A 22,992-nucleotide genomic window follows, 5' to 3' on the forward strand; every position below is an offset into this window, starting at 1 on the left:
ATGGGCATGCTTCCCGGATTGACTACTTTTTAGTTGATTATTTGGTGTGTGATCTGGTTGATGATATTGTGTATGCACTGGCCCACTTGTCAGATCACGATGCAGTGATTTTAGAAATGAGGTGTCCCCAGGAACGAGGAGGGATGAGATGGACTTTGGATCAAGCTTTGCTATTGGAGGAGGAGGTTGTTAGTTATCTTCGAAAGGAGACAGAGGCCTTTTTTAGGTTGAATCAGGGATCAGCCTCTAAAATAGTAATATGGGACACCTTCAAGGCAGTGATGAGGGGAAGAATTATAAGTTTGGCTAGTTATCGAAGAAGGCTATATAGGGAGGAATTGGAGGGAATAGAGCAGGATATTTTGGCATGTGATACCCAATGGGTAGACAGAGGTGATTAAGAGGGTTTGGATGATAGAAGACGGTTGAAGTTGCAGTTGGAATCCCTATTGCAAGCAAAAATCACAAAGCGTTGGGAGGTAAGCAAACTAGTCCATTTCGAATATGGAGAAAATATGGGAAAACTACTAGCCTGGAAGGCTAAGAAAGACCAGGCGAGAAATTGTATTAAGGAGTTGGTGGATAGTCAGTCAGGGGCTAGTCTTATTGATTCGGAGACTATAGAAAAGGCTTTTTATAAGTTATTTTCGGTGCTTTATACTGAGGAAAAGGAGGTGAGGAATGACGAAGTTGGTGAATGGTTAGACACGGATACACTCCCATACCTTATTGAGAGGAAACAAACCTACCTGACAAGGCCAATCACTGAGGAAGAAATAAGATCCGTCTTTTGAGTGTAAGAGGGGGAACGCGCCAGGACCGGATGGTATTCCTGTAGAGTTTTATAAGGTATTGGGTGATTCTACAGTTCCGTCAATTTGTCAATTATTTACAGAGATTTTTGAGGAAGGAGCTCCTCTGCATGGCTCTTGGTATGAAGCAATTATTTTGTATGCTAAAGTATTGGCAAATAGGTTAAGTGGAGTGATGAGGGATTTGATCCACCCTGATAAGAAAGCTTTTATTCAGAATAGGTTCTTGCATGAACAAACATTTAATCTAATAGGGGCTATTGATTCAACTGCTGCATATCGAGAACCTTTGGCAGTTATTGCGATTGATGCAATAAAAGCTTTTGATAGAGTCAATTGGAATTATTTGAATAAAGTCCTTGAACTTAACAATTTGGGTACTAAATTTTGTAAAGCAATTCAACAAATCTATCTGGCCCCATCGGCACTGGTCTTGGTAAACGGGAAGTTAACAAATACCTTTAGGGTTACTAGGGGTACCAGACAGGATTGCCCTCTTCCTCCCTTGCTGTTTGATTTGTACATAGAGCCCTTGTCTAGGAGGATTAGACAAGACTCTAGAATTTCTCCTTTTAGTAGTAAGGGGTGGGAGAAGAAAGTTGCTTTGTTTGCTGATGATTTTTTAGTTTATACTTCAAATTTATCTACTGCCTTACACACTTTATTAGATATTACTGAACAATTTGGGAAGATTTCTGGTTATCACACCAATCCTGAAAAAACTGAGACAATGGTATGGAATCTGAATCCTGACCATTGGCGTACCACTAATTCAATTAGGTATTTAGGGGTAGAAATTGTGCAGGATTTGGAACGAATACCGGTGGTAAATATGAGGAGTGTGGTAACGGTTTGTAGTAAGTTATTGATAGGCTGGCAACATCTTCCCCTCACAATAATAGGGAGGGTCAGCTTGGTTAAGATGATAACTTGCCTAAATTGAACTTCCTTTATGATTCTATTCCTTTACAAATGGCTAAGAAATTATTTGTTATTCTTCAACAAAAAATTAACTCTTTTATTTGGGCACAAAAGAGACCTAGAATTGCATGGGAGAAACTGCGCAGGAGAAAGGAGAAGGGGGGCCTTACTCTTCCTGATATCCATTATTATGCATGGGCATTCCACCTTAAGAACGTTAGAATGTTATTTTCCTCCCCAGATCGATCAGCGATTGGAGAGATGTTTAGTTCTATGTTAGCCACAGAGAAGGGCGCAGCAAAATATTTTCCATATAAATTTGGTGGCCCAAATTCTTTTTAAGAAAGTAAGATTGAAAATACTACAAGATGCAGCTACAGTTTGGTTTCAGCTGCGGCAAGTCGCAAAAATAGACTATTATAGTCAATGGGCTCCGGTTTGGGTATCTCCGGGAACCCCGAGTGCTTGACAGAGGTGTTGGCCTTACCCCTTAGAAAGGCCGGAATTGAATTTTGGGGGGATTTAGTTAGAGATGGTAGTTTGTTGTCTTGGGAGGAATTTACAGAGCGGACAGGAGGGAATCTCTCAAGATTAAAGTATATTCAATTAAGGGAATGAACACAAGGGGTCGCAGGCAGTATGGGGTACGCTAATCAGTTAGAGAGTGACTTAATTAAGAAGCATTGGGGATTAAAGAAGGTCTCAAGTTGGTAATGGAGTATGTTAGATATGGTAGATGGGGACTTTAAGCTGCCTGTCTCCCTTTGGTGGGGAGAGATGTCTGTGGATCACGAACAAGCATGGTGGGGGCCATCTATGCGAATAATATTTAGGGCCATTAAATCAGCACCATTAAGGCGAAATCATCTTTTTACGCTGCATAGGGTCTTTTTTTCCCTAGAGAAATTAACTAAGATAAGGGGGGCAGAGGAAGTTAGTTGTGCTAAATGTGGCTTACCAAAGGCATCTGATATTCATATGTTTTTAGAATGTTCAGTAGTTTATTGTTTCTGGGGGAAGTGTGCAAAAGGATTTCTAGTCTTTTATTACAACACATTACACCATCTCTTCCTTTGGTTATTTTCGGTATAGTGGAGCAAGGAGAAGTAGGCTCTAGAGTTGTGAAGACAGTGTTGCTATATGCAATACTTTTGGCTAGGAGGGAAATTTGTTGGAAATGGGTATCAGTGCTTCCTCCTTCATATGCTGATTGGTTGGATGCTTTGACTTATGTCAAAATTGGATATCACGGTGGATAAATTACATAAGGAAAAGAAAGTAAAAATACGATCACAGTTGTTAGAAGGAAGAGCTGTGGGAGAGTAATTTAGGATGAGCATTTATGTCCTATGATTACGAGCTTGTTTACTCTCTTGCCTTGGAAGTTGACCTTATGTGCCAAAGGACAATTGAGAGAGGCTCGAGCTCCCTGGCATTTGGTTATTTTCGACCATGAGAAATCATGGAGTTGAACAGGAGCCAGAGGTGTATGAGGACAAAAAAAAAAAAAAAGCTCCACTTGCACTTTCTTCATCAGTGTTTTTTTTCACTAAAAATAAATTGCCCTAGACACACTTTGTCAATGGAGATTATTTTTGTTTTTGTTGATAGACCCTCCAGCAATGACCACCTTGATAGGATAGTTCCACTGGTGACTTCGAAGTCAGTTATTCTCTTGACAATACCAATCTCAAAGAAAATCCAATTGTTGCTCAAAACGACTACTCCAGTCCCACTGTTGAACACACAGAGGTGATCCTAATATAGCATCAGTCTTCTTGCTGATATTGTTGCTTCCTCTTCAATCTTGATTCTGGAAATTACTGTTAGTGTGAACTCTCATGCTTCCTGGAGTCTGCGCCTGTCCTAGACGCTGCAGTCTTGTGTCTGACGAGACATGCAACACAAACGGTTCCAGAAATGTCAAAGCTTTGGATCTTATAAATATCTCACAGCAGCCTCTGACAGAGTCTGGCATTCAAGTGTAATCAGTAGACTCCACAAGATGCAGAATAATTCACTACCAAGGAACACACGGTTTTCTCAGGTACACTATCAATGTAGGAGAAAAAAAGAAAACAGTTGGAGCTTGAACCAAGAATAATGAGGAAGTGGGCCCAGCTAGCCATGCAGATTAGACTGTATGGTTGAGTTCTAAATTCTGAAGACTATTAGGGCACCAGCACTCGGATGTAAAAGTCTGTGACATTCCAATCTTAGGAAAGAAAGGGCAAACACATAAAACTGCCAGTTTATTCCAACGTGTTCCTTCTGTATTTTAGGTCCAATGATTACAAAGTATTAAATCAGAGTGCAATGTTGTTTACTATTTCACCATTATAGAATTCGCAATTAATTACTTAGAATATTATGACAAAGCTCACGTATAATTGCATGTAGTCAAATATGTCATCACCAGCACTTACCGGATCTTTTTCTAAAGCTTCCTGGAGGACTTCCCTGGCCTTGCTCAGATTGTTTTGTACCTTCAGCGCCTGTCGAGCCAACTTAATGGAATAGAATGTAGCTAGTGGAGTGCCTTCATTCATCATGATGGCTTCTCGGAGTAGCGCCTCTGCTGCTTCCAGGTTCCCAAAACGCCGTTCCAAGCTCACTCTGCGCAGGCGCACCATGGCCAGTCCAGGAACCGCCTCCTCCAACCTCTTCAAAATGTTTCGGGCCTCTTGCACATCACCTGCAGAGAGGTGGTAGGAGAAAATAATAGTAATGCCTGGGGGTGAAGCATGGGGGCAATGGCTAACTCAAATGAGGTGTTAGTTTTTTTTTTTTTATCCTTTATCTAGTCATGCAATTGAAAACTTACCAAATTAGGAGTTTTAAGTGCTCAGCAGCTCCCCCCTCCTCCCACTCATATACATTTCTGACTGAAGGGACTATAGCACCATCACAGATACAGGTAATAAATGAGCAAGACTTTCAATTCTTTGTAGCGTTTTTAAGTTTAATAGAAGATGATGTAGACTTGATCATACCAACAAGGGTGTATTTCTCTATTAAGTCTTGCAGTAAAAACATGAGAAACAAGAGTTGTTGGGTCAGAGTCAGAAACACCAATTGTGTCATGCAACCTTATATAGCAAAAAAACATGTTTCGAAATTATACAGGGAAAATACTGTATGTGCTCTTTATGAAACAAAGGACGTACCGGACAGACGCAAGGTACAGTTTGATTGTGTAATTTTGGTTTGCCTAATGACAACAATAAAGCAATGAAAGACCTTACTATTGGGGGATTCTCGTTTGATAATGCAGGATGTCTCAGTGTCCACAGGCATAACTCCTGTGACTTACAATACTATAAGGTCAGTTATTGGTAAAGGTATGACACAAGGAAGCTGAAACTTTAAATGTGTTAGGTAGTTTAGGAAATCACCACAAAGTTCAGATGTTTGACTTATTCAACTATGCAGCATCACTCACTTGGAGCAGATAAAGAGGACTTTAACATGCTATACGTTTCGAACCTTCTTTAGGTATTATAAGTAGAGTAAAACGAAGATCATTAATAAGGCTCACACTATTAAGAGAAGATAGAAACCAGTCACCTCTGGAAAATTAATCATTTTAGGACAGAAGAGACCTTATCCTGGATCCCAATGGATGGTCTCAATGAACTCATACACAGTGGACTATCTCTGATCAAGTGTGGGATTTTGGAACTCAATATTTAAAAAATATTACGTTTTCAGTTTAGAAAATAATTTTCGGAAGAAACTACTCCTACAGGAGGCAGAATGTATACATTTTCGCAAAATAAAAGCAGCAAATGATACTCCTATATATGACTAGACATGCATGCAAACACTCACTTTGGAAATTGTAGAAGCTGCCCAGAAATCGGACAGTTGTTTTGTGGGTACCGACCGAGAAAGAATCTAAGGTGACCCCTGCCCTAGGCGAGGCATTTGTGAATTCATAGAAAATACCAATAACGGAGAACTAGAATTACCAATGACTACATTTTCATTCACCCAAACAGGGGGCTTTCTGATAAGGAGAAAAAAAAATCAGATGTGTAAAGGGCAAATCACACAAAAATGTTGATCCGAGGTGCTAGACCCAATAGGTTTTCAGTTCTGGAAGCAGAATCTCTGCACAGCTAAGGACTAGGGCAATTTTTCTTAGTGGAAGCAGTAACTGCATTTGCTCCAGTGGAATAAACCTTGGGTTTACGGAGTAATTACCTATTAGCTGTGTGTCAGTGGATGTGATCCAAGAGACAATTCACATAGTGATAGACGGTTTGGAGGAAACCTGCTAGTATGAATGCTCTGTAGTTTAGAAATAGCTTCTTGTCCTTGCATAACGTTGGTTTTTTTCTCAGTAATAATTCAAGGTCTTCCCAACTTCTGAAGTATATAGACCTTTCTGCTACAGGGGAAGCTGTCAGAAAGACAGCTGGTAATCAGACTGATAAATGTTCGAGTCAAATTAATGAGAAAGAATGGATAAAGAGTCTGTAAAGAAACATGATCACAGTGAAATAGCGTTAGGTTCCTTGGTGAATAGGTTTAATGTTTACTCTCCCTTCCGGCTACAATGACAACAGTCAAGAAACTGATCTCCAAAATATATTGCAGGTCCTCCTTACATACTAATTGAAACTGCATTCCTTCATCTTAAACAATGCAATAGTCCATGGTCATGGTGGAGATAAATCTTAGACTGGGTAAACATCCTTTCTAAGAAATCGAAGATGCTGAGGAAGAACATCTGCAGAAATGGCAGCAAAACAAACTACATAGGAGAACTCTAAGATACAAACAGCAAAGTAAAAAAGACAGCTCTGCCTCGTCATGTCAAGGTTTGGAGTTCAACTACGTTTCCAGATCCCCGATGTGGAACCTATTATACATAAATAATAAGACAAGGGTGGGAAGAATATTTTGTCCTTGAGAATATTTTTGCAGTAGCCTGGAATATTTAAGTGACCATACTCTAGGTAAATGGAAACCAGGTGGTAGATTAAGAGGCAGGATCTTGGCCTGCCTCCTCGATACAAGGTCCATCGGCACAGAAATCTCCTGTGTGATTGGATGGATAGCTGTTGGGGTTATGGAGACCACCATTGACAAGGTCATGCTGAAGCCACAAGGATCTGCTTCAATTTGGTGGGAAGCTTAACTGGGGGAAAAGCATAAAGAAAGTAAATTGACCAATCTCCGAAAACAGTATTCCCCCTGAATCCAAGCTTTGGTAATGGGATTACTCAAACTTGCTATTTAAAACAGATTGCCTTTAATAGCAGTATATCTGGAATAGCCTAATCTAAGAAGCAGTCAGTTAAAATGTAACTTTACTCCTACTCATGTTGTTGCGTCAGGTGTCTGCTGAACTCATTCACCTTCATATTTAGAAGGCCATGCAGATGAAGTTTTGTGAGGTAGGTGTTCCTCTCTAGGAGCCAGTACCATATTGTTTCTGCACCATTCCTGTCAAGGTAATACATGATCGTAGAGTTTTCAGTTGGCAACTTGAACAACATCTGTGAAATAAATTATTTCAGCACTAGGTGAACTGCTCTCAACTCCGAAATATTGATGAGGCACTCCTGGTCCACTGTTTGACTTCTCTTTTAATTACTTTTTTTTACCCTTGACTTCTTGTGGCTATGCTTAAAAGAGAGAGATGAATCATGCAGGAAACCAAGCTTTATGCAGGTTGTCCCCCACTTTTTTCTCCGATTTGAACTGCTGGATGCTGGTTTTCGACTGTGACAGTGGACTAAATTCTGCTAACCAGGCTACAGTGCCAGGGTTCTTTCCCCTAAAAAATAAATACTCAATTGTACCCCAATTGGCAAGGACTAGCACCCCTGTAAGTCCCTTGTAAATGGAAACCCTGGTACCTAGGGCATGGGTGCTAAAGAGGGCCCCTATGGGCATCAGAATGGATTCATGCACTCCAAGGGCCCCAAACTAAAACACATGCAGACTGCCATTGTGGAAAGCATGAAATGGTGAAAACCAATGTGAAAAAACAACAATGCACACACACTGTGTGCAATGCCCAAATATACTGCATGTCTTATATGTGAGTCACCCCTAAAGCATGCCCCAAGAACCCCAAGGCAGTATTGACTGTAAAACATGTGAGGACATATCTGCCTGAGCAGGTATGTCCTTTTGATGTCTAGTTATATTACTAGACATTACAAGTGAACAGAAAATCCATCTTAATGTGTGTAGTGTGCACTGGTCATTACGAGTTACTCAGCTACATAAAGGCTTAACTGAAACATATGGTGTTTGGTACTAAACACCTCTTCTTAACAAATTCAGTATAGGATTTATTAAGACTTTCACTCAGAGGGCACCTTAGAGGTGCCTCCCTGAAAATCTTCTAGTCCTCTAGTGTGCTGGCTGACTCTGGTATCTACTAGCCTGCCACAGGAGACACGTTTCTGACCTCCTGGAGGTGAGAGCTCATGCTCTGAGGCCAGAAACAATGCCTGCTCTGGAGGAAGCTGTTATCACCACCTCCAGCTGGATGGCTAGTAAGGAAAATGTTACTTACCCAGTAGATATCTGTTAGTGGCATGTACTGCTGTAGATCCACATGCTTTGCCTTCTCCTGCCATCTAGGGTTGGATCCTGTGTGTAACAAGTTGTTTTTCTTTGAAGAAGTTGTTTTCCTGAAGTCACCGGATTGAGTTACTCCTTCCTCGGTGATACTGAGCATGGGCATCAAGTCCTTTTTTAGACTATTTTCCCGCAGGCGGGTGAGAAAAGTGAAGGAAGTATAGAAAAAGATGTCCATGCAAACAAATGAGATAAGGTAATGTAACTGCAATGGCTACAGGCATCCGGGGAGGAGGGAGGGAGTATGTGAACCTACAGCACTACTTCCCAAGAACAGATGCCTACTGGGTAAGTAACATTCTCCATTTGATGGTATGTGTGGCTGTAGGTACACATGCTCTGTACAGACTGTCAAGTAGCCCCTTCAAAAACTTCAGGGGCTACCCAGTGGGAGATGCACTTGTTTGGAAAGTGTTCTCAAGACAGCCTGCTCTACATTTGCCTGTTGTCTTGCTTGTATATCTACACAATAATATTTTGTGAAAGTGTGAGGTGTAGATGAAGTAGCTGCTTTGCAGAAATCAGCCAAAGGAATATTTCCTAAATACGCCATACTAGCACCTTTTTTGCTGGTGAAATGAGCTCTAGGAATTTGAGGCAATTGTGTCTTTGCTTTAGCATAACATGTTTGTATGTACTCTACAATCCAATTAGCTATGCCATTTTTTGAAATTGGATTGCCCTTGAATGGCAAGGCAAAAGGCATAAAACGTTGTTTGATTTTCCTAAACTATTTTGTCCTTTCAATATAGTACACAAGTGTTTGTTTAACATATGAAGTGTGGAGCACTCTTTATACTATAGAATCTGGTTATGGAAATAAGTCAGGTAATTCAATGGTTTCACTGATATGAAATTGAGATACCACTTTTGGTAGGAATTTTGGGTTTGTGCAAAGAACTACCTTATCTTTATGTATTTGAAAGAAAGGTTCTCCTAGAGTTAATGCCTGGACAAGTCTAAGTGATGTGATTGCAACCAGAAAAGCTACCTTCCATCAAAAGAACAGAATAGGACATGAGTGGTGTGGCTCAAATGCAGGACCCATGAGCCTAGTGAGTACAATGTTACGATTCCACAATGGAAGAGGAGGGAGTCTAGGTGGAATTACCCTTTAAAGTCCTTCCATGAAAGTTTTAATAACAAGGACTCTGAACAATGAAATGTGCTCTCTATTTTGTAAGTATGCAGCTATGGGTGCAAGGTGTAACCTGACTTAAGTTTAAGCCAATTTGGCTGATTACAAGTAGCAAATAATTTCTTGGACAGATGCTTTAATTGGATCAATGTGTTTGGACTAGCAGTAGCAAACAAATCGCTTCTATTTTGCTGCATAACTTGCTCTAGCTGTAGGTCTGTGTGCTTCCTTCAAAATTTCCATTCATTCAGGAGCCAAATTGAGCTAACCAAGGGGCAGATGTACGAAAGGATTTTACCCATTCTGTGTCTATGGGAAAAAGTTTTCGTACATATGTCCCTAAATTCTCTGACTTCAATAGCTATATCAGTAGTTTGAGCGATTTGGGGTCTGAATGTCGGGTCTGTCCATGGTCCTGTGTGAGAAGATCCGGCCTGTTGGGGAGCTTCTCGTGAGGAACTTCTGAGAGGTCCAGGAGTGTTGTGAACCAAGGTTGCTGTGCCATGTGGGCGTTACCAGTATCTTAGTTAGTGATGTCTGCCAAAAATGGAATGAGTGGGAGAGGTGGAAGACTGAATATCCCTATCCAGTTCATCCATAAAACATTGCCCTTGGAGAGAGGGTGAGGAAACCTGGATGCAAAGTTTGGCATTTTTCTTTTTCTGCTGCGGCGAAAAGATCTATTTGAGGTTTTCCCCATTTTTGGAAGTATTTTTGAAGGACTTGTGGGTGGAGTCCGCATTCGCAGACTTGTTGAGGCATCCTGCTGGGCAGGTCTGCAAAGTCGTCGTCAGTCTCTGGGAGATATTCTGCCAGTAGATGAATGTGGTGGAGATGAGCCCATTTCCATATTGTGTGCGGCAGTTGTGATAACTAAGTGATCGTGCCACCCTGTTTTTGTAGATAATACATCGCTGTCATATTGTCCGTCCAGACAAGAACAACTTTGTGTGAGAGAGCTATCAGGGCTAGAAATACTTCTTGAAGCTCCGGAAAAGTGATGTGCATGTAACGATGTGTGTAGTCCCAAAGACCATGCCCTGTGAAGTTTTGAAGATGTGCCCCCTCAACCTGTTAACTTGTTCTGTGCCTTGGATGAGGTGATCTCGTCCAAGGCACCGTTTTTTAGTGGGTTTTTGTTTTTGTATTTTTTTTTTTTAGAGATGTGGAGCGACCCATTAGGCAAGGGTCACGCCCCTGGGGGGCAAATTGTATTTAGACCATTTCTGCCCCCCTTGGGGGCAAATCGGCCGATTTTAAGTCAATCTTCCACCAAGGGGGGCAGAAACAACTAGGCACTGGGGATCTTTTTTTTTTAGCCAATGTCACGCGGGGGAGCGACCCCGTAGGCAAGGGTCGCTCCCCGGGGGTGGTTTGGGGGGGCATATTTATTTTAGGCCATTTCTGCCCCCCCCCCGGGGCCGGCTGAGCTAGACGCCAAAATCCACAGGTAGGCACTTTGTAAAAAAACACCTCTGTTTTCTGTGAAAAAATGTGATGTGTCCACGTTGTGTTTTGGGCCATTTCCTTTCGTGGGCGCTAGGCCTACCCACACAAGTGTGGTATAATTTTTATCGGGAGACTTGGGGGGAAGGCTGGGTGGAAGGAAATTTGTGGCTCCTCTCAGATTCCAGAACTTTCTGTCACCGAAATGAGAGGAAAAAGGGTTTTTTTTTGTCAAATTTTGAGGTTTGCAAAGGATTCTGGGTAACAGAACCTGGTCAGAGCCTCACAAGTCACCCCATCTTGGATTCCCCTAGGTCTCTAGTTTTCAAAAAGGCACAGGTTTGGTAGGTCTCCCTAGGTGCCGGCTGAGCTAGAGGCCAAAATCTACAGGTAGGCACTTTGCAAAAAACACCTCTGTTTTCTGTCAAAAAATGGGATGTGTCCACGTTGTGTTTTGGGGCATTTCCTGTCGCAGGTGCTAGGCCTACCCACACAAGTGAGGTATCATTTTTATCGGGAGACTTGGGGGAACATAGAATAGCAAAATAAGTGTTATTGCCCCTTGTCTTTCTCTACATTTCTTCCTTCCAAATATAAGAGAGTGTGTAAAAAAGATGTCTATTTGAGAAATGCCCTGTAATTCACATGGTAGTATGGGCAACCCGGAATTCAGAAATGTGCAAATAACCACTGCTCCTCAACACCTTATCTTGTGCCCATTTTGGAAATACAAAGGTTTTCTTGATAGATATTTTTCACTCTTTTTATTTCAGCAAATGAATTGCTGTATACCCGGTATAGAATGAATACCCACTGCAGGGTGCAGCTCAATTATTGACTCTGGGTACCTAGGGTTCTTGATGAACCTACAAGCCCTATATATCCCCGCAACCAGAAGAGTCCAGCAGACGTAACGGTATATTGCTTTCGAAAATCTGACAATGCAGGAAAAAGTTACAGAGTAAAACTTAGAGAAAAATTGCAGTTTTTTTCACCTCAATTTCAATATTTGTTTTTTCAGTTGTTATTTTCTGTAGGAAACCCTTGTAGGATCTACACAAATTACCCCTTGTTGAATTCAGAATTCTGTCTACTTTTCAGAAATGTTTAGGTTTCTGAGATACAGCATTGGTTTCACGCACATTTCTGTCACTGACTGGAAGGAGGCTGAAAGCACAAAAAAATCGTAAAAATGGGGTATGTCCCAGTAAAATGCCAAAATTGTGTTTGGGTTTTCTGATTCAAGTCTGCCTGTTCCTGAAAGCTGGGAACCTGGTAATTTTAGCACCGCAAACCCTTTGTTGATGCCATTTTCAGGGGAAAAACCACAAGCCTTCTTCTGCAGCCCCTTTTTCCCATTTTTTTTTTTGAAAAACAAAATTTTCACTGTATTTTGGCTAATTTCTTGGCCTCCTTCAGGGGAACCCACAAAGTCTGGGTACCTCTAGAATCCCTAGGATGTTGGAAAAAAAGGACGCAAATTTGGCTTGGCTAGCTTATGTGGACAAAAAGTTATGAGGGCCTAAGCACGAACTGCCCCAAATAGCCAAAAAAAGGCCTGGCACAGGAGGGGGAAAAGGGGTGGCAGCGAAGGGGTTAAGGATGCATCCCTGGTGAAAATGACTTGAGGCACAGGGTCCCGAAAAGGCTGCCCTTTTAAGAGATTGGTGGAGTTCTACCACTGAGTAGAGTGGTGAGTTTGGCGGTCTATCAACACTAGACCCTGAAGATGACCCTGTGACTAAGACCACTGACAACACAGACTGTGACTGTGCTGTAGCTGACGCATGTAGAGTATGGCATGAGGTACGGTGGCAATGCAAAATGCCATCATCTCTAATAGATGCATGACAGTTTTGACTGAGTGTGTGAATCTGCTGAAACTGATGAAGCAGATGCTAGAAATTATGTGTCTAAACTGCACTGGGGTTTGCTAATCCCAACTGTGTGTTGAGAATTCCTCCTAGATATGGTTGAATCCAAAGAGGTTGTAGATGAGATTTTACAATGTTGAGTGCGAACCCTAACTTGTGAAGCAGGTTCACTGTAATTTGAGTGTGGGACTGGCACTGCTGCAATGTGAGGCCTTTGATAAGCTAGTCGCCCAGCTATGGGAACACGTGAAACTTTTGTCGTCCGAGATGTGCTGCAACCACTGCTAAGCATTTGGGGAATACCCCGTGAGCGGTTGCGACCCGAAAGGTAGAACTTTGAAATGATAATGTTTGCCGGCAATCACAAATTTTAAATATTTGCTGTGTGCCATAAGGATGCAAATGCGGAAATATGCATCTTTGAGGTTTAGAGCAGTCATAAAATCTCCTTGTTGAAGATGTGGCTGACATCCGGAAGAGTGACCATGTGAAAGTGTTCTGAAAGAATGTATTGATTCAGGGGCCGGAGATCGAAGATGGTCCTGAGTGACCTGTCCTTTTTTGGAATGAAGAAATATAGCGAATATACGCCTGTTCCTTGATATTGGGGTGGAACCGGTTCTATACCCCGCTTTGAAAGGACAGCTTGTACCTCTTCTTTGAGGCGAGTGAGGTGTTCTTGATATAACCTGTGTGCGCGAGGAGAGATATTGGGAGGTGTGGTTGTGAACTCCATGCAATAGCCATTGCATAACGGAGAGGACCCATTGGTCCGATGTTATTTGTGTCCATTCAGTGTAGAAGTCTCAAAGGTGTTTCCCAACTATTGTTATATGGGGGTTGAGTATGTTGAGGTAGTCAGTGTTTTGTTGTGAACCTGAGCCCCGAGAGGAGTTGTGTTTGCCCCTGCCTTTGAAATTATTACCTCTGAATGCCCCTCTAAAAGAGCCTCTGGTATAAGAACCTGAGGCCTGTTTGTTTTAAGCGGTGGTAGGTTTTGATGAAGTTGCTGCTTTGTAACCCATTCTATAGAGTGGATGATGAAAGAATCCCCTCTGTTACTGAAGCATTCCCATGGGTTTTGCAGTGTCATTGTCTTTTTTTTTAGTTTTTCCACAGTGGAATCAACTTGTGTACCAAATAGGGGTTCTTTATTGAAGGGCATATTTAAAACTGCTTGCTACTTCTGACTTAAAACCAGAGTACCTAAGCCATGCATGTCTTTTAACTAGGCCACTTGTGTTTATACCTCTTGCTGCCGTATCTGCAGCATCCAGTGAACACCTCATAGAGTTGTCTGCAATGGTTTGCCCCTCTGGCACAATTTGGTGGCCACGTTTGCAATGCTCCTCTGGGTCATTTTGGAGGAGATCCTCCATTTCATCCCTGTGAGCACTATCATACTGAGACAGTAAGGCGTGCAAATTGGCTATCCACAAATGATTAGCGGCTTGCGCAGCCACTCTTTTGCCTGCTGCATCAAAGTTTTTACTGTCTTTCTCAGGTGGGAGAGAGTCTACAGTGGCCTGGCTATTAGCACCTGTTCCTGGCTGTAGTAGCCGCTATGGAGTCTGGCGGCACTTGTGATCTGATTAAGGGTCTGGAGGTCCTTTTTTATATTTTTTACCTACCCTAGGTAGTATTATTCTGGAACTGACAAGCTCTTGGAAAATGTTGTTTGCATGCTGCACCATACCTGAGAGCTTAGGGAGGTACTGGGTGTCCCTGTGTGTGGTGGTAAGTGTGTGAAACAGAAAATCATGTTCAATAGGATCCTTATGTAAAGGTACATTATGCTACGCAGCTGCCCTAGCAATGACTTGTTAGTAGCTGGTAGTATTCTCCATAGGGGAAGGGCTAGCAGGATACAACTCTGAGTCAGTATTATTAAACGGATCTGGTTGATAACAATCCAAGGGATCCGGATCTGGTTTTAAGTCCTCTAAACAGTGTTCCACAAATAATGGTGAACCTTGTGGAATGTGGTTTTCCTCAGTTGGAGAAGTGGGAGAATGAGGGGGTGGAAAAGTAGATGGAGGTGAAGTAGGAGGAGGAAGAAGAGGACAAACAAGTTCCTCTGTGGAAACAGTCTTTTCCTTCAGGAGTTTCTTTTAGACGGTGAGGTGGCCAGTGCCTCCTGAAAGGTTTGCTGCCTTTTAACAGTAATTGTAGGGGAAGCTACAATTCATCCTGTGCCTTCTTGAATATATACTTTGCGCTGTCTAGCATCCATCGTCTCTAATATGGGATGAATAGGTGAAGGCGTGGTTGAAGTCAAATGCTGCAAAGGAACATGTTCCTTTGTTTTCAGTCGGATCTTTTTCAGTGCAGAACTCGGATCCAAAGATTGTTAGCTGGTAACCGATGCGGTCAACGCAGAGTGCTTGGTGATGGATAGTCAGACTGAAGTTGATGAGGTCGGATCCGAAGGTGCAGCTGCAGTCTTCGTGGCTTTCTGTGGCGAGCTGACGGGTGGAGCATCTGAAATTTCTTTCAGAGACCACCATGGCTTGAATGCAGTGATGGGCCGGTGACTTCTGAATGGAGTCTTTTTTGGAGTTTTTGTGGTAAGAGGTGGGACCACTGTACTCACAGTTTGTGCCAAAGTCAGTTCTCGGCAATCAATGTGGGATTGGATGTCTGAATCCAAATCTTGAATGGAGACAGCTTCCTGATGGAGTTCCTCCTGTGCATCTTCGTCCCCAAAAATATCTGGGGTGCTGTCTGGAGATCTGCATGTCATCTATAGCCTACGAGCTCGTCGGTCTCGTACTTTGGCCCAGAACGATCGACAAGCCTCACAAGTAGCCTCTTGATGATCTGGTGAGAGACATAAATTACACACTTGATGATGAGCGAAGTAAGGTTTACTTCGAATGGCACAGAGGGCTGAACTGGAATGGTTTGCATTCCATTAGGCTTACATTCTCTCCGGTGCCAAAGGTATCGTGCCCTAACAGCCCAATGGGCCACACCCCAAAGGGCGCATGGTCAAGAAAACTAGAACCGACAAGGCAGAAGAGTCAATGTGAGAGTCAGAAAACACAATCAAAAGTACAACACCGTCAAACAGAAAAGACAGAGGGAAAGTCTTGGACCGGAGCAAGTCAAAAATGGAGCGAAGAACTACACGTCCAAACTCATCGGTGGAGAGAAAACAATCTAATAAAGCACTTGATGCCCATGCGCAGTATCACCAAGAAGGAGAAGTCACTCAATCCCTTGACTTCAGAAAAACAACTTGAAACAGTCCAGACCCAACACTAGATGGCAGGAGAATGCAGATCATGTGTGTTTACAGCCACACATGCCATTGAACATCAGCATATCTGGGCTGGAGACTTCAAAGCCCCATCCGCCCTTTGATTTGTGACTCTGCCTTCCTCCAGACCTGCAGAATGCCAACCCTGTCTAAAGACAAGAGGGACTGGGAGATTAATGGTCCAGTGTACTGTCTCCCTTTACATGAACCTATAAACAAAATGAGTACACTGTTCCAGGCTAAATTAGCACAGGGGACAAAATAGACTGCAGTCAAGAAGTTGTAGGAGTACCCTCAAGCATCACATTAGGATGCTAGGCATCATCATCGGGCTGACTCCTCGCCAGACTGGCACTGCAATATCTGACGGGCCACCATCCATAAGATGGAGGCTCTTCAACCAGGAAGATGTTTAATAAATCAGGAAAAGTCTGCAGCCCATGCTGACAGGGGAGAAAAAGGAGAGTCAAGGATATAAAATTGGCTCTGAACACCTCATATTTAATTTTAATACTTTCGATAAGGGTCAGGTCAAGATTAAAAACACAAATGGGAGTAATCAGGAAAACAATGCTACCAATACTCCTTCAAAACTAGAAAGGAGAAAAAATTGTTTGCTCCTAACATTTGGTCGACATGTTTCGCGCCCACACGGTCACACAAGGATCCATTGGCGCTTCATCAGGACCGATAGTAGTTGCTTCTCCATGAAAAACAAGACAATAAATGCTGGAAGGTCACTTACAGTCTGCAGATCTATTGTATCAGTCAGTCAGGTAGTTAGTCGCCCTGTGTTAAAGACAAAGAAAAACAAATAAGGAAAAGGAAAAATTGTTTATAAACAACCAGACATTCATTGGTGTCATAGTCACAATGGGAGCCATACGCGTGGAGAATATTCGGCGTATACTCACACAAAGGAGTACTCAGGTATGGAAGAAGAAAGAAAACAGAAAACGGGGCTTACCATCCCATGTAGGAACCGGGCATCATAGGGACGCGTAAAACCTCATACCCAAGGAGAGTACACTACATATGAAAGAAAATTCATAATAAAAAAAAGTAGTTACACACTTCTGAGGCTACAATATGTTGTTCAAGCACTGTTACGGAATCACCAATTCAGAATGTATAGGTATATTTGTGTTGCATGACAATGAAAATGTCACTTACCCAGTGTACATCTGTTCGTGGCATCAGTCGCTGTAGATTCGCATGTTTTGCATAGCTCGCCATCTGCTGTTGGGTCGGAGTGTTACAAGTTGTTTTTCTTCGAAGAAGTCTTTCGAGTCACGGGACCGAGTGACTCCTCCTTTTGTCTCCATTGCGCATGGGCGTCGACTCCATCTTCGATTGTTTTTCCCCGCAGAGGGTGAGGTAGGAGTTGTATTGTAGTAATAGTGCCCATGCAATGGAGTGACTAAGTATGTACCTATTTAAGGTTAAAATAATATATATACAAATAGTTGAAGGTACCTTCCGAACTGCTACAGGCTCCTGGGGAGGCGGGTGGGCACATGCGAATCTACAGCGACTGATGCCACGAACAGATGTACACTGGGTAAGTGACATTTTCAGTTCGATGGCATCTGTCGCTGTAGATACGCATGTTTTGCATAGACTAGTAAGCAGTTATCTCCCCAAAGCGGTGGCTCAGCCTGTAGGAGTGGGAGTAGTCTGAAACAATGTTCTTAATACGGCTTGACCTACTGTGGCTGGTTGTGCGGATAACACGTCTACACAGTAGTGCTTGGTGAATGTGTGAGGCGTAGACCATGTGGCTGCCATACATATTTCTTGCATTGGGATGTTTCCTAAAAAGGCCATGGTAGCACCTTTCTTTCTGGTTGAGTGTGCCCTTGGTGTAATGGGCAGTTGTCGTTTAGCTTTAAGGTAGCAGATTTGGATGCATTTAACTATCCATCTGGCTATACCTTGTTTTGATATTGGGTTTCCTGCATGAGGTTTTTGGAATGCAATAAATAGCTGTTTAGTTTTCCTGATGCTCTTTGTTCTGTCAATGTAATACATTAATGCTCTTTTGACATCTAAAGTATGTAGTGCCCTCTCAGCTACGGAATCTGGCTGTGGGAAGAACACTGGAAGTTCCACTGTTTGATTTAGATGGAACGGTGAAATTACTTTTGGTAGAAATTTAGGATTAGTCCTTAGGACGACCTTATTTTTGTGTAGTTGTATAAAAGGTTCTTGTATTGTAAACGCCTGAATCTCGCTTACTCTTCTTAGAGAGGTAATGGCGATGAGAAATGCAACCTTCCATGTTAGGAACTGTATTTCGCAGGAGTGCATGGGTTCAAAAGGTGGACCCATAAGTCTAGTTAAGACAACATTTAGGTTCCATGAAGGAACAGGTGGTGTTCTTGGTGGAATAATTCTTTTAAGGCCCTCCATGAATGCTTTAATGACTGGTATCCTATATAGGGAAGTTGAATAGGTAGGCTGCAGGTATGCAGATATTGCTGCAAGGTGTATTTTAATGGAAGAGAAAGCTAGGTTAGATTTTTGTAAGTGAAGCAAGTAACCCACTACATGTTTTGGGGTTGCGTGTATTGGTTGGATTTGATTAATATGGCAGTAGCAAACAAACCTCTTCCATTTACTGGCATAGCAGTGCCTTGTGGATGGCCTTCTGGCTTGCTTTATGACTTCCATACATTCTTGGGTAAGTTGTAAGTGTCCGAATTCTAGGATTTCAGGAGCCAGATTGCTAGATTCAGCGATGCTGGATCTGGGTGTCTGATCGTTTGGTTGTGTTGTGTTAACAGATCCGGCCTGTTGGGCAGTTTGATGTGGGGTACTACTGATAGGTCTAGCAGCGTTGTGTACCAGGGTTGCCTTGCCCAAGTTGGTGCTATTAATATGAGTTTGAGTTTGTTTTGACTGAGTTTGTTTACCAGATAAGGAAGGAGAGGGAGAGGAGGAAAAGCATAGGCAAATATCCCTGACCAGTTGATCCATAGGGCATTGCCGTGGGACTGCCTGTGTGGGTATCTGGATGCGAAGTTTTGGCATTTTGCGTTCTCTTTTGTCGCAAACAAGTCTATTTGAGGTGTTCCCCAGAGCGTGAAGTAAGTGTTCAGAATTTGGGGGTGAATTTCCCATTCGTGGACCTGTTGGTGATCTCGAGAGAGATTGTCTGCGAGTTGATTCTGAATTCCTGGGATAAATTGTGCTATTAGGCGAATTTGGTTGTGAATTGCCCAACGCCATATCTTTTGTGCCAGCAGGCTCAATTGCGTTGAGTGCGTCCCCCCTTGTTTGTTTAGATAATACATTGCTGTCATGTTGTCTGTTTTGACGAGAATGTATTTGTGAACTATTATTGGTTGAAAAGCCTTTAGTGCTTGAAAAACTGCTAGTAGTTCTAGGTGATTTATATGCAGTTTTGTTTGATGTACGTTCCATTGTATGCTGTGTTGATCGAGGTGTGCTCCCCACCCTGTCATGGAAGCATCTGTTGTTATTACGTATTGTGGCACTGGGTCTTGGAAAGGCCGCCCTTTGTTTAAATTTATATCGTTCCACCATAGAAGCGAGAGGTAAGTTTGGCGGTCTATTAACACCAGATCTGTAAGGTGACCCTGTGCTTGTGACCACTAGGTATTGTTGTACCTTGTGCGGCAGAATGTTGGATTTTGCGAAGTTGACTGTGAACCCTAGTTTGTAGAGGGTTTGTATGATTTGATTTGTGTGGTGTGAGCACGTTATTAACGAATGGGTCTTGATTAGCCAGTCGTCTAGATACGGGAATACATGTATTTGCTGCCTTCTGATGTGTGCAGCGACTACTGCTAGACATTTGGTAAAGACTCTTGGTGCGGTTGTTAAACCGAAAGGCAGTACCTTGAATTGGTAGGGTAATTCCGTTGAATACAAACCTTAGGTATTTCCTGTGCGATGGATGTATTGGTTTATGGAAATACGCGTCTTTGAGGTCTAATGTTGTCATGTAGTCGTGTAGTTTCAGCAATGGTAACACTTCTTGTAGTGTGACCATGTGAAAGTGGTCTGATTTGATGTATGTGTTTAGTATTCTTAGGTCTAGGATTGGTCTTAGCGTTTTGTCCTTCTTTGGTATTAAGAAGTACAGTGAATAAACTCCTGTGTTTATTTGTGTGTTTGGTACTAACTCGATTGCGTTCTTTTGCAATAGTGCTTGAACTTCTATCTCCAGGAGCTCGGAATGATGTTTTGATAAATTTTGTGCTCTTGGTGGTATGTTTGGAGGGAATTGTAGAAATTCTATGCAATAACCATTTTGGATAATTGCTAGAACCCAAGTGTCTGTAGTGATTTCCTCCCATGCTTTGTAATAATGACCTATTCTTCCCCCCACTGGTGTTGTGTGGAGGGGGTGAGTGACATGTGAGTCACTGCTTAGTTGTAGAGGTTTTGGGGCTTTGAAATTTTCCCCTATTCCTAGGGAATTGCCCTCCTCTATATTGGCCCCGAAAGCCTCCACTGTACTGTCCCTGGTAACTGGATGGTGTTGCCTGTGAGGTGCTGGCTTGTGTGGCCTGACCCCGAAACCCCCCTCTAAAGGGTGTTGTGCGGAAGGTGCTGTAATTTCCTCTGCTCTGCGGGGAGTAGAGTGCGCCCATGGCTTTAGCAGTGTCCGTGTCCTTTTTAAGTTTTTCAATCGCCGTGTCCACTTCTGGACCGAACAGTTCTTTTTCGTTGAATGGCATATTGAGAACTGCCTGCTGAATCTCTGGTTTAAACCCAGACGTTCGTAGCCATGCATGCCTTCTGATGGTCACAGATGTATTTATTGTTCTTGCAGCTGTCTGCTGCGTCCATGGAGGAGCGTATCTGGTTGTTTGAAATGTTCTGTCCTTCTTCAACCACTTGCTTTGCCCTCTTTTGTAGGTCCTTGGGTAGATGTTCAATGAGATGTTGCATCTCATCCCAATGGGCTCTGTCATAGCGCGCAAGAAGTGCCTGTGAGTTAGCGATGCGCCACTGGTTTGCAGCTTGTGCTGCGACTCTCTTTCCAGCTGCATCGAACTTGCGGCTTTCCTTATCTGGGGGTGGTGCGTCCCCAGATGTGTGGGAGTTGGCCCTTTTCCTAGCTGCTCCTACAACGACAGAATCTGGTGGCAGCTGCGAAGTTATGAAAATAGGGTCTGTAGGAGGCGCTTTATACTTTTTTTCCACCCCTGGTGTGATTGCCCTACTTTTGACCGGCTCCTTAAAGATGTCTTTTGCGTGCCGAAGCATACCAGGGAGCATAGGCAGGCTTTGGTAGGAGCTGTGGGTGGCAGAGAGGGTGTTGAATAGAAAGTCATCCTCGACTTGTTCTGAGTGGAGGCTTACATTGTGGAATTGTGCTGCTCTAGCCACCACCTGAGAATATGCAGTACTGTCTTCTGGTGGTGATGGCTTTGTAGGGTATGCCTCCGGACTGTTATCTGACACAGGGGCGTCGTATAAGTCCCATGCGTCCTGATCCTGGTCATCTTGGCTCATGGTGGTGTGAGCCGGGGAATGTGATGGTGTTTGTGCTGGCGAGACGTGAATTATAGGTGGAGGAGAGGGTGGCGGAGTAACCCTTTTCACCATTTTTGTTTGTGGTGTTTGGTCAGTTTGAAATTCCAGTCTTCTCTTTCTCCTAATAGGGGGAAGGGTGCTTATCTTTCCTGTCCCCTGCTGTATAAAAATACGTTTCTGCGTATGGTCTACATCGGTGGATTGCGGGTCTTCCTCAAACCTATGCTTTCGCATTTGGGAGGTCATTGAGTGCTCTTCGGTATAAGAGCCTGAAACTGGGTCGGTTGCAGGTTGTTTCGGCACCGAAACCCTGTCTGCATCTTTTTTCGGCTCCGAGGTGGCTTTTTTCTTTTTCGGAGTTGAAACATCTCGGCGTCGAGCCGTGTCTACACCGCTATCTCGGTGTCGATGTATGTCTCCAGCACTTTCTCGGTCCCGAGAAGGCTGCGTGTCGGTGTCTCGACCGGAGTCGGACGGTCTCGGCACTGATTGGGCCTTTTTCGGTGCCGACGGTCGGTCACCGAATTTATGGGTGGAGCCATGGCCTGGTGGCAGTGGCGTCCCCCGGGCCTTGACAATCTTCTTATGAGTGCTTTTCGACGTCTTACTCACGGTTCGTGGATCGTCGAATTCCTTGGAGTCCGATTCGTGTATCGAAAAGGTTTCTTCCTCTTCCTGTACCTCGAACTCTCGGTGCGATGTCGGCGTGGACGCCATTTGAAGTCTTCTTGCTCGACGGTCTCGGAGTGTTTTTCGGGACCGGAACGCACGACAGGCCTCGCAAGTGTCTTCACTGTGCTCAGGTGATAGGCACAGGTTACAGACCAAGTGTTGGTCTGAATAGGGGTATTTTTTGTGGCATTTGGGACAGAAACGGAACGGGGTCCGTTCCATCGGCGTTCTTCTACACGCGGTCGGGCCGAGCAGGCCCCGACGGGGATCGAAAACTACCCCGAAGGGCTCCGGAGCTCTTCGATCTTCGATGCTGTGTTGATTCTGACTACGCCGATCCCGAACGCAACAATACCGACGAAAATCTTCCGAAATTTAGCTGTTTTTCCGTTCCGAAACTCGGAGCGACAGGAACACGTCCGAACCCGATGGCGGAAAAAAAACAATCGAAGATGGAGTCGACGCCCATGCGCAATGTAGACAAAAGGAGGAGTCACTCGGTCCCGTGACTCGAAAGACTTCTTCGAAGAAAAACAACTTGTAACACTCCGACCCAACACCAGATGGTGAGCTATGCAAAACATGCGTATCTACAGCGACAGATGCCATCGAACAATAGTATTTCAGCATATATTGACACACAAAGTCAGTCTCATAGTCAGAGGGACTCGTACCCATAGACTCTGCCCAGTATCAAAGTCCGTCATATCTATTGTAATATACTCTCATCTTACCAGTAACAAGCCCCTTTTT

At 43.4% G+C, this 22,992-nt stretch overlaps 1 protein-coding gene across 1 annotated transcript in view; it reads right to left on the reverse strand.

The window, feature by feature from the left end:
- The window catches only part of LOC138259971 (uncharacterized), a 601,590-nt gene that overhangs the window by 229,705 nt on the left and 348,893 nt on the right, over positions 1–22,992 (reverse strand). Inside the window, exon 10 of the mRNA XM_069207983.1 lies at positions 4,160–4,428. Within this exon, the coding sequence (XP_069064084.1) occupies positions 4,160–4,428 (269 nt within the window). The remainder of the gene's footprint in view (positions 1–4,159; positions 4,429–22,992) is intronic.

The sequence above is a fragment of the Pleurodeles waltl genome, chromosome 9, assembly GCF_031143425.1.
Source record: "Pleurodeles waltl isolate 20211129_DDA chromosome 9, aPleWal1.hap1.20221129, whole genome shotgun sequence".
Classification (NCBI taxonomy): domain Eukaryota; kingdom Metazoa; phylum Chordata; class Amphibia; order Caudata; family Salamandridae; genus Pleurodeles; species Pleurodeles waltl.